The sequence below is a fragment of the Saccopteryx bilineata genome, chromosome 2 (genome assembly GCF_036850765.1).
Source record: "Saccopteryx bilineata isolate mSacBil1 chromosome 2, mSacBil1_pri_phased_curated, whole genome shotgun sequence".
In the NCBI taxonomy this organism is placed as follows: Eukaryota; Metazoa; Chordata; class Mammalia; order Chiroptera; family Emballonuridae; genus Saccopteryx; species Saccopteryx bilineata.
The window spans coordinates 343,899,330-343,911,153 of NC_089491.1; the positions used below are offsets into that span (position 1 = coordinate 343,899,330).

General features: G+C 41.9%; 1 protein-coding gene across 1 annotated transcript; it reads right to left on the bottom strand.

Moving 5' to 3' along the window:
• Positions 1 to 3,194: 3,194 nt before the first annotated feature.
• On the bottom strand, positions 3,195 to 4,180 carry OR9A2 (olfactory receptor family 9 subfamily A member 2). The gene has a single exon (XM_066255298.1). The coding sequence runs from the start codon at positions 4,178 to 4,180 to the stop codon at positions 3,236 to 3,238; it is 945 nt and encodes a 314-aa protein (XP_066111395.1). The 3' UTR covers positions 3,195 to 3,235.
• Positions 4,181 to 11,824: the final 7,644 nt, after the last annotated feature.

Consider the following 11,824-nt stretch of genomic DNA (forward strand, 5'->3'; position numbering starts at 1 on the left):
GAGAACCAACTCTGAAGGAACTGACTTTATTTGAAACAGTGTGGGGAAATTAGAGCCTTCAGGCATTCTCAAAAACAATGGAGGTTTTTGTGGGAAACAAAGGAGGAGGCTGGTAACTTCCTGAAAGGTGCAAGGCAAACCACAGGCCAGCTAGTTCAAAAGAAAGAACCAGAGAAAGAGAGAAAGCTAAGAAAGAACTCACAGAGTCAAGAGAAACCTCAGAAGAAAACACCTCTGTAATGAAGTCCTGGTTTCATTGGACCAGACTGGTGAGGTCAGGGATGGGGTGGTAAAAGAGAGCCTTGTTACAAACCACTGTCACTTCAAGCTGGCTGTGTGAATGCCGATCACTGTGGCCTCTGAGGAGTGACACCAGAGGGAGCACACAGCCAGGAAAATGAACTTCACTCAAATAGTCCAGCCAGGACTCTCACCAAATCAACAAGCAAACCGCAGAACAAGCCCCTGGAGGGGGTACCAGTACCCAGAGTCTTGCCTGGTTGTATCTCAAATGTCTAGTTTTCAGTGAAAAAATTATAAGACATGCAAAGAAACAAAAAAGTGTGACCCATACATAAGAGGAGAGGCACACAACAGATACTGCTTGTGAAAAGAACCAGATGTCACATTTAAGAGTCATAGACTTCAAAGTAGCCATTATAAATGCATTCAAAGAATGAAAGGCAACAAGCTAAAAAAGGAGAGGTATAATGACAATGTCAAGAGATCAAAATTATAAAAAGACCAAATGGAAATTCTAGACTCAAAAAGTATAATAAGTTAAATGAAAAATTCAGTAGAGCTCAACAGCAGATTTTTAAGCAACAGAAGAATTAATTAGTAAACTTAAAGATAGGTCAACAGGAATTTTCAATCCTAAGGACAGAGAATAAGATAAAGAAAAATGAACAGAGCTTCAGACAGATGTGGGGCTCAACATTAAGTGCACCAACACACATGCAATGGGAAAACCAGAAAAAGAGAGATACAAAGGGAGTGTAAAAAATATTCAAAATAATAGTCAAAAACTTTCCAAATTTAATTTAAAAATTAATTTACACATCCAAGAAGGTCAATAAATATCAAGCAGGATAAATGTAGACATCCATACACAAACACATAGTAAATAGTAAAATTGCTGAACGACAAAGAAAAATATCTTCAAAGCAGCAAAAGAAACTTCTCATGTTACTAAGAGCTGACTTCTCATCAAATATAAATACCAGAAGGTAGTAGAATAATATATTCAAAGTGCTAAAAGAAAAAGATATGGTCAATCAATAATCCTATCTCCAACAACACTATCTTTCAAAAAATGAAGACAAAAGACTTCCCAGGTAAACTAAAACACAGAACTTGCTGCTAGCACAAACAACTTATAAGAAATACCAAAGGAAATTCTTCCAACCAAACACAAGTAACCCAGATAGTAATTAGAATCCATGCACATAAACATAGAGCACTGGTAAAGGTAATTTATAATTATAAAAGATGGTATAAAGGTATATATCTTCTCCTGCCTTCTCTTAACTGACTTTAAAAGCATCTGTATAAAACAATAAATATATAATTGCAATGTTAAGTGAGTAACACATAGAGATGCAACATATTTGCCAATAACAGCACAAAAGAGGTAGGAACAAAGCTGTAAGAAAATCATACCAAATGGCAACTTGAATCTGAGGAATAAATGAAGAGAAGCAGAAAGGGTAAATAAGGTTAATATAACAAGTACTATAAATACAAAGAATTCCTTTCATGGGCTCATCAGTAGACTCAACACAGCTGAAGAAAGAATCAACAAACTTGAAAACTGGCCATAATCTATGCACAGTTCATGATTACTAATTTTGCTACAATCTAATTATTTTGGCCATAATAATTTATATTCCCTTCAGAAATGGATCAAAGCTCCTGTTCTCCAGCATTCATGTCAACACTTAGTATTCCCAAAGTTTTACTTTTTCCCAATCTGATGAATGCGATATGGTTGATGGCTGCGTAAACTCTGGCAAGTTACTTACCCTCTTTGAGCCTCTTGTTTTCTTCTTATCTGTTAATGAACATAATACTATTTACCTCCCAGGGTATTTTCAGGATTGAATAGACATATAGAGAAATTATCAGGTACTTAGTCTACAGTCAATAATTGTTAATTTCCATCTGGTCCCAAAGCACTTAGCCAAGTTTCTTACATAAAGTAGATAGGTATTCGATACATAAAAATCAATCAAATAATATAAAAGTAATATTCAATGTTTGCTGAAAAAAATTTGCTCATGTTCATGGAAAAAAGTAACAGAGAGGTTAAGATCAAACTTTGGAGTCAAAGGAACCTGAGTCAGATTATATTTCTGTTCGGTTTTGAGAATTATTAATAATATTAATAAGACATTCGGATATTTAAAAGTAGTCACAAAGAAAATAAATATCTGTGGTAGTAGTATACAAGGCATAGAAGTTTTCATTACATACCACTCCCTTCTTATTACTTATCTTCTAATAAGAAATATTAGTATAAAACAAAAAATGTAATATTTTCATTTTCATGACATACAGTAATATTTATGCCTCATTAAGTATGGATACAGAGAAGTACTTGTTGGAGATAAAAGTCTTGTGGTACACTGTTTGAAAATTGCTATTCTAGATGACTGGTTCTCCGACAAAGTGTATATAACACTATATTTACTTTGCATTAGTAATGGGGCCGGGATAATATGATACACACCCAGAGAGAGAAGACCATGGGATTTTTAAAATGCATAAGGCTATCTTGTCAAAAAATTGCACAAAAATATAGAAGACAAAGCAACTGCTAATGAAGAAACAAAGTGAGTGTCTCTTCCTTTGTACTCTGATTGTGCCAACTCTCACCACCCTCCACTTCCTACCTCCCCCAGGAAATCCATTTTCAGAAACAATTTATAAGAAAATTATTTGGGCTAAGAGAACTCTACACAAAAGTATGCATTTCCTTTCTTTAGCCCCTCCCTCACCACAAGGGTATGCTTCTTTGAGTTCATCGGTAGGAACAAGGAGAAACTGAGTCTGAGACTCCAGTGGGCAGAGCATGGGTTTCATTGCTACCTGCCTCGTCTGCTTCCATGGTGTGATCGAGAGTGGCATGCACTATTTGAGTTTTGTAACAATGATAACGGTAACAGAGTTGGGTTTTCCTAAGTTACTAAATAATACATAGGGGAGATCATACTGCCTAAAACTAAGAGAAGAGTTAATCCTTGAAAAGCTGACAGTAGCGTTTCATTCCATCCCGAAGCGCTTCTTTGACTTTGTCATTCCGGAGAGTGAAGATGAAAGGGTTCAGGAAAGGGGTTAACACAGAAATCAGCAGGGATACTATCTTATTGTACTCGGCTGCCTGCTTTTGGTTGGGTTTCACGTAGAGAAACAGGCAGCTACCATAGCCAATCACAACAAAGGTGAAGTGGGAGGCACATGTGGAGAAGGCTTTCCTCTGGCCAGAGGCGGTGGGGATCTTGAGGATGGTGGAGATGATGTAGGTGTAGGAGACAATCGTTGGTGCCAGAGAACCAATGATAATGAACACAGCCATTAAAAAAAGAACAAACTCTGTGAAAAGAGTGTCATTACAGGATAGCTTGAGCAGTTGTCCTCGGTCACAATAAAAATGGTCTAGCTGATTTGATTTGCAGAAGGTAAGCTGAAATGTGGCATAGACTGGCCAGATTTCAGAAAGGAACCCAAACATCCAGGATACAATTACCACCCAGTTACAGGCGTGGCTGTTCATAATGATGCTGTACCTCAGAGGGTTACAGACAGCTACGTAACGGTCCACAGCCATCGCTCCCAGCAGTGCAAACTCTGTGGTCCCCAAAGCAAGGTACAGGAAGAGCTGGGCGGCACATCCAGCCAGAGATATGGCCTGCATCCCAGGGAGCAGCAGCCCCCAGAGCATGACGGGGACGATAACGGATGTGGTCAGGGCCTCCAAGGCAGAGAGGTGGCCAAGGAAAAAGTACATGGGAGACCGCAGACGTTTATCAACGCAGACAATCACAATGATGACCGTGTTCCCCATTAATGTCACTGAGTAGAAGAAGAAGAATGTAGCAAAAAGAATATGATGTATTTCCTGGGAGCCAGGGAAGCCAAGGAGATAAAATTCAGTGGCACTAGAGTGATTGATCATCATTTAGTCCTGTTTCTACTCCTTGTGAAACACAGATATCAAAAGAGAGATAACACTGCCCCACATGGTCCTGCTCTCAAAAGAAAAGGAAGGCAGATTAAAATGAGAAACGATTTTCTCCTGATGATCCTGTGAGTTGCTACTACTATTGTGCTCTGCACCAACCCAGACCTCAATGTTGCCTCAACTGGAACTCAAAGGTAGCTGTGTGGAATGGGTGAGGACAGCTTCTCCTCTACTGGTGTAAAGGAAACCTTCCTTGTTGTCCTCCACCCCCACTGGGTGTGCCTTCTCACAGGGGACAGAGGCTACAACATTTAAAACTGCTTAGTTGTGAAGCTGAATCAATCAGCACCTAACAGTGCTGGGATTGTCCTGTTTCCTCCTAGGTTCACTGTATCAGATGATATAATGGCATTGCAGGTGATGATCACACCTGAAAGCTTGAACCCCAGCCCTCATCCACACCGGTACTACAAAGGCCCCCCTGGGGCCAGCAGAAAAGACACAGAGGGTCCAAGAAGAGATCTCTGCTTTCCCCTGGATCTTGTAAGCTCTACAGTACAAAGCAGCAAGACCTCCAAGTGGGGACTCCAGAGCTTGGGATAATGTCCCAGAGCTGACTCATTCTTCTCTAATTCCATTTTCTGTCCAAAGTCTTGGGAGAAAAGAAAGATGGCACCTAGCACTGGCAAAAATAGATCCTAGGCCATCGGCTTCTTAGGATGCCTGGATCTCACCTAGGATGCTGTCCATCCCATTACTTAAATGCCATCTCCTCAGAGGGCTCTTTCCAATGACCCTACCCACAACAGGAAGGACGTGAACAGCCTCAGACCCTTGTTTTCTTCATAGCCCTTACTCCCTGATATTACCTTGTGTGTTTCATCGTTGACTTCATTCCTTCATTTCGTGTAAAACAAGTGCAGCAGTGAACAAACCAAAACCCCTTTCCTGTAGAGCTTATATTCATGTAGGGGTGAGGGCTACACCATACACAAAACAAGTAAGTAAAAATACATACAAGGTGCCAGTTTATTAATCATGCCATAGTAAAAATTAAGTAAGGAAGAAAGAGGGAGAGAAAGTTTATTTTTATTTATTCATTGTTCATCTATGACATTAGAATATAACTCCATGAGGGCAAGGATATGTAAAATATATAATATAATATAATATAATTAATATAATACACTGTATAATATAATATAATAATATAATATATAATATAATATAATATAATATAATATAATATAATATAATATAATATAATATAATATAATATAATATATCCTTGAGCCAGATAAGTAGTGCTAAAATTCTTTTGGAGATAATATGTATATGGACATATGCTACGTGACAAAATGGCACGTGGTCCTGGCCAGGGCTGCTTAGGCACGGCCCTGAACCCCTCTCTTCCTGGTCTCCCTTCCTGCCCCACAGCAACGTTTCCCCTTCTTCCCTTCCCCTTCTGTTGCACCCTCCCTGGTATCACTGTGGCTCACTCACTGATGGACAGTCAAGGTCGGAACTGTTGGGAGCACTGAGTGGCCTCTTTCCCACAGTCCCTGCATAATCAGCCTGAGATGAGGAGAGATGAGGGAGAAGGACCCCAACTGACATCAGGGAGCGGGGTCTATCCCCAGCTGTGAGCGGGTCAGAGGAGGACTGAATGCGGCCTCTGCTGTACACAGGGGACTCGCCAATGAACTATCTGCCCGCTGCTCCCCCAGCCACCTCTCAGGCTGCAGGTATCCTGTGTTAGCAGCCAGACCCAGCACATCCCACCTACTGTCTCCTCCGTGGAGCAGGAGCCTGAGAACACGCTCACCTCTACGGAAGGGCTTCACCTCCACGTCTAACGCTCACCAGGGCTTGGCTGAGGCTAACTCCTGTCTGGCTCCCACTGAGCCACGCACAGGGGCCAGAGCAGCTTGCTGAGCTCCCAGTGCTTGATGAAAAAGGAAACTGTCCTCCGGGAGGAGCATAGGGGAAAGCCCCAAAATAACAGTGTTGTGGGGAGCTGAGGGTCTCTCCCTCTCTCCCCTCCTCCCTGGAGACTTAGGCATGGAGACACCTGTTCTTAATGAGCCCAGGTTCATGGTGTCCCCAAGCAACCAGTCTGGGGAGAGCAGAACAAACTTTTAGTTATGCCCATTTTATCCAATTAAGTTTCAAAACTTTTTAAAGTTTTTGTTTCATGGGAAAAGACGAAGTCCCACCAACCAAAGGCTTCTGAGTTCCAGTGTCTTCTCCAACGCCCCATGGCTAGATGTCCAGAGGACATCCCAACTCAAGCAGATCATCCCTTCTGCCCTTCATCCAAGGCTGTCCCTGGGTTCTAGTAGCTATTCGGAGCCAAAGCCAGCCCCCACTTCCCAATAGGAGACACCACACTGACTCTAAAACATACACCAGTATCCAAAAGAGCCTTTATACTGGTCTCAGTCAAAGCCTTAACTGCATCAACCCCCTCCCCATAAAGCCTGGTGCCTCCTTCACTCATTTTATAGGGGTTCCTCACCCTGTTCCAGAACACTATATTCAACCCCACTCTCTGATATCGTACCAGGTCTCCACTCTTCCGAACATATGTGCATCTGCACGCACTTGAGCAAATTCTTCCAGCCAGTCATTTCAATAGCCTGCCCCTGAGGAGCCCCAGCTGAGCACTTGAACATGGGGAATGCAGAAGGAGAGCCCAATGCAAGCAGTTATATTCACAACCTGGAACTACTGACGAAATGCAAATTGGAAATCTGCTCGGTACTGGAGGGAGACAGAGAAAGCAAGAGGTGCAAAACATTGATCTGGATTTTGGGTTTCGTTTCAAGTATGGCAGTCAACTTTGCAAATATCAAGTGGTGCGGAGAGACATACGTTAAGAACCTTCCTTCCAATTCCTCAAATTACCCAAGTCCTACCAGAGTGCCACATAACCGAATTTCCCAAGTACATTATCTGCATATTCTTTTCAACAAAATGCTGTGAGAATCGGTTTTGTGCACTTTTCTCTCTCATGTAACAATCATAAAAGAAGTTCCCATATCAATACATATTGGCCCACTTCTTTTTAGCATAATAGCCCATCATAGGGATGGTCCATTCTTTATTAGTTAGCCCTCCATTAATCAGTTTTAGTTATTGTGTCCATGTTTATTATGAAAACTGATGCTATAAATATGCTTTGACATTTATAAGTCCGTACATACACATTCATTTTGCTGGAATAAATCCCTACAGTTGGAATTTCTAGGTCAAAGGTAGATATATTGTAGTCATTGCTTTTCATTGGCACTATTTTATACTCTGTAGATTTGTGGATTAATTCTCAAATCACTAAGATTATATGACAGGAGCATTCTAGATTTCCTGACCCATGGCCAACCAGAGGTAGCATCAAAATTTTATTTTAATCTGAAATCAAAGAGAACAAAAATAAGGTATCTTAAAAGAATAATCAGTTTAAAAATCTGAGAAAATGGGCCCTGGCCGGTTGGATCAGTGGTAGAGCATCAGCCTGGCGTGCAGACGTCCCAGGTTCAATTGCCGGCAAGGACACACAGGAGAGGCGCCCATCTGCTTCTTCACCCCTCCCCCTCTCCTTCCTCTCTGTCTCTCTCTTCCCCTCCCACAGTGAGGCTCCATTGGAGCAAAGATGGCCCGGGCGCTGGGGATGGCTCCTTGGCCTCTGCCCCAGGTGCTGGAGTGGCTCTGGTCACAACAGAGCAATGCCCCGGAGGGGCAGAGCATCGCCCCCTGGTGGGCAGAATGTCACCCCCTGGTGGGCAGAACGTCGCCCCCTGGTGGGCGTGCCGGGTGGATCCCAGTCGGGCGCATGCGGGAGTCTGTCTGACTGTCTCTCCCGTTTCCAGAAAAATACAAAAAATAAAATAAAAATAAAAAAATCTGAGGAAATGGAAAATCTTCTGAAAGATAAAAATTACTAAAACTGTGAAAAAAATAAAGTGAAACTCTAAATATGTTAAATAAATGGATTCATAATTAATAATCTTCCCACAGAGAAAACTACTGGTTGACATAGTTTTACTGGTGTATTCTGTCAAATATTTAAGGAAGAACTAAGATCAATCCCTACAGAGTAGGGAAAACTGCTCAATTCACCTAGTGAGCCTAGAATTATCTTGATACAAAAGACATCACCAGAAAATAAACCTACAAATCTATAATCCTCATGAACATAGATGCAGAAATCGTTAATAAAGTTTAGAAAAATCAAACCCACCAATATATGAAGAGAATCATATGTCATAACAAGTGATAATTTTACTCTAGAAATGCAAAGTCAATCCAACACGAGGAGCTTAATAGTACAATTCACTGTGTTAACAGAATTAAAGATAAAAACCACATGGTCACTTCAACAAGGGAAGAAAGCGTGTTTGCAAAAATCAATATCTATTGGCCCTGGCCAGTTGGCTCAGCGGTAGAGCGTCGGCCCGGCGTGTGAAAATCCTAGGTTCCATTCCCAGCCAGGGCACACAGGAGAAATGCCCATCTGCTTCTCCACCCTTCCCCCTCTCCTTTCTCTCTATTTCTCTCTTCCCCTCCCACAGCCAAGGCTCCATTGAAGCAAAGTTGGTCCGGGCACTGAGGATGGCTCCATAGCCTCTGCCTGTGGTGCTAGAATGGCTCCAGTTGCAATGGAGCAATGCCCCATATGGGCAGAGCATCACCCCCTAGTAGGCATGCTGGGTAGATCCCAGTTGGGTGCATGTGGGAGTCTTTCTCTCTGCCTCCCCACTTCTCACTTCAAAAAAATACAAAAAAAAACAAACCCTCAAACCAACATCTACTGATTAAAAACTGATCAAACCAGGAACTAAGGTGATCTTCCTCAAACTGATAAATAGCGCTGACCAAAAATTCTTTGCACACATGTGCAGGTTTCCTACCAGGTGCGCCCCAGACACCATGGAGTAGATGCTGTGTGCGTTGCCGGGCCCCCCTTCAGGACCAGGTTCTGTCCCCCAGTTCACAGCTGGGACTATCCCCAGAAATAGCACTCAAAGAAAAATGTTTACCCCCCATCCAGAGATTATAGGCCCTCCCCTAAGGCAGCCCACACCCAGTGGCCTGTAGATGCAGGAGTACAAAACTCCGGCCCTGTGTTTTCGTTAGGAACATGAGTCAGGACAATAGGGTCACTGTAGCTCCAGAGTGCCAGGTGGCATTGAAGCCCCTGGTACGATTCATCACAGCTCAGCCTCCCCTTCTGCCCAGACATCTTCTCCTTCACTCCTTGACAGGAATTGTTCCAAGGGCACTCTCAGACCTAATATAACCTTATGGTTCCTTTCTCGAAATGATTCACTATTTGCAATTAAGTATATGTGTGTATTTGTGCGAGTGCATATGCAAATATACTTATTGTACACGTTTTCATGTCATCTTTATTATATGCAGCTTAAGTGTCTGTTTGTCGCCGATAGCTTATTGGTTGCTTGTGTAACTGTACTAGCCAATGGGGTGAAGTTGCCACGGCTGAACGCAAATTGAGCGGGTCAGGGGGCGGAGACAATTTCCTGTAAAACTTGCCTTTGCTATGACCATCAATAACTCTCAGGGCCAAACACTTAAGTGTGTTGGCATTTTTTTACCTGAGCCTGCATTTGGACACGGTCAACTTTATGTTGCCTGTTCAAGAGTTTGTGAAAGAACGGACGTAAAATTAAAAATAATTGATGGTCCTCTGCAAGGCGAGCTTAAAAATGATGGAAAGATCTACACAAGAAATGTTGTGTACAAAGAGATCTTTGACATGTGAATTAACATTTTGTTATTTAAATCACCTTTATTTATTGAGCTAGCAGTGGCTCTTAAGAAATGTACCACCAATGGTTTCCTTCATTGCACTCTACTTTAAGCAATTAAGCAAGTAGAAGGGAGAAACCACGTGGGGCACTAAGCAAAGTGATGTCCTCGCCATCTGCCCTGGGTAATTCAGTTTGAATTAGCAGACACCTTTGCACAAATCATTTTAATTACAATTTATAATATCTAGAACAGCGGTCATTTCGTATGACCGCCGGGCTTTCTAGTATGGTAATATCCATCTTCATCAAATATGTTCTATCATGGAAGAGTCCATGGCCACCAAGTTCATAGCTATATTTTCAGCATATTTTCTGAAAACTCATTCAAAAATTTTTATGTTAAAACTTTGTGTTTTTTAACGTTGAACTCTTCGTATTTTTAAAAATTATTTCTTTCTTGACTGCATTGGTTTGTAAGAGAACTTTATATATAAATCAAATAAATCTTTAGTTCATGTTTTTAGTTTTATATCTTTCTATAAACAAATATTTCATTCTTATGTAGTTAAGTTTAACAGTCTTAGTATCCTGGGATCTGCACTTTCCTTGGAAAAGCCTATGTTTATATTCTAATGTAATTAAAAAAGAAAAAAATATCCTATTTGTTACTTTTTATAGTTAAGTCCATTTAAACATAAGAAATTTATCATTTTTTTGAAAGCATAAGTTATAAATCTAGAGTATGCTTTTTTTCTTTTTTCTTTTTCTTTTTTACAGAGACAGAGAGTCAGAGAGAGGGATAAATAAGACAGACAAACAGGAATGAAGAGAGAGAGAGATGAGAAGCATCAATCATCATTTTTTTGTTGTGAAACCTTAGTTGTTCATTGATTGCTTTCTCATATGTGCCTTGACTGTGGGCCTTCAGCAGACTGAGTAACCCCTTGCTCAAGCCAGTGACCTTGGGTCCAAGCTGGTGAGCTTTGCTCAAACCAGATGAGCCCGCACTCAAGCTGGCAACCTCGAGGTCTCGAACCTGGGTCCTCCGCATCCCAGTCCGATGCTCTAACCACTACGCCACCACCTGGTCAGGCTAGGGTATGCCTTTTTTAAAGATATATTGTGAATGCTATAAATATCTTTGGAATAAAGGCAAAGGAGAGAGGGAGGAAGAATGAAAGAGAGATTGACAGAGAGAGGAAGAGGAGGAGGAAGAGAGAGAGAGAAGAACCAGCTTAGAGGTATGTCAGGGTACAAAATGCCTTTCCTCTCTGGATTGGGGCAAGGAAAGTACGCTCTCTGGAGGCGGGAGGAGGGAAATGAGAATGACTAGAGGTATTAGTAAGGGCCGGAGAATCCAAGGTGGAAAGAAAACGTCTTCTATAACTTATTTACATGTGATGAACCTGACACTCAGACAGAGTAACTGGCTCTGAGTGACTGGCTAAGATCACAATAATCTACTAGGGATTCCTGACCCCTGCATCAGCCTTCTGATCAGGAAAGCAGAAAAAGTTGCCCTCAGCAGGAACTTATGCACGGGCAGGGGCTTGACCGGACGGGCCTGTGTGGGTCCTGCCAACTCTTTTTAATCTCTCGTAGTCAAAGGCAAGAGTTTGGAGTTGAGTGAAGTGCATACTGGCACAAAGTTAGTGCTCACTAACCACCCTGTCAATGAGTGCTGACTGTCCATATCCATAGCAATAACTAAGCGTTCCTCTTTGGACATGATGAGTGTTTACACCATGAGCTTAAGTGAGCGCTTAGGACAACCTCAGTGTCTAGGATGGTTGAGGGGGTGCCCAGGGGAGTTATCCCTGTGGTGGGGTACAGGGGAACTTTGCAGCTGGGGACCCTGAAGCTTCAGGTT

What these genes read in the sequence shown, in the direction of transcription:
- OR9A2 (XM_066255298.1), bottom strand. Translation starts at nt 4,180, where the DNA reads ATGATGATCAATCACTCTAGTGCCACTGAATTTTATCTCCTTGGCTTC.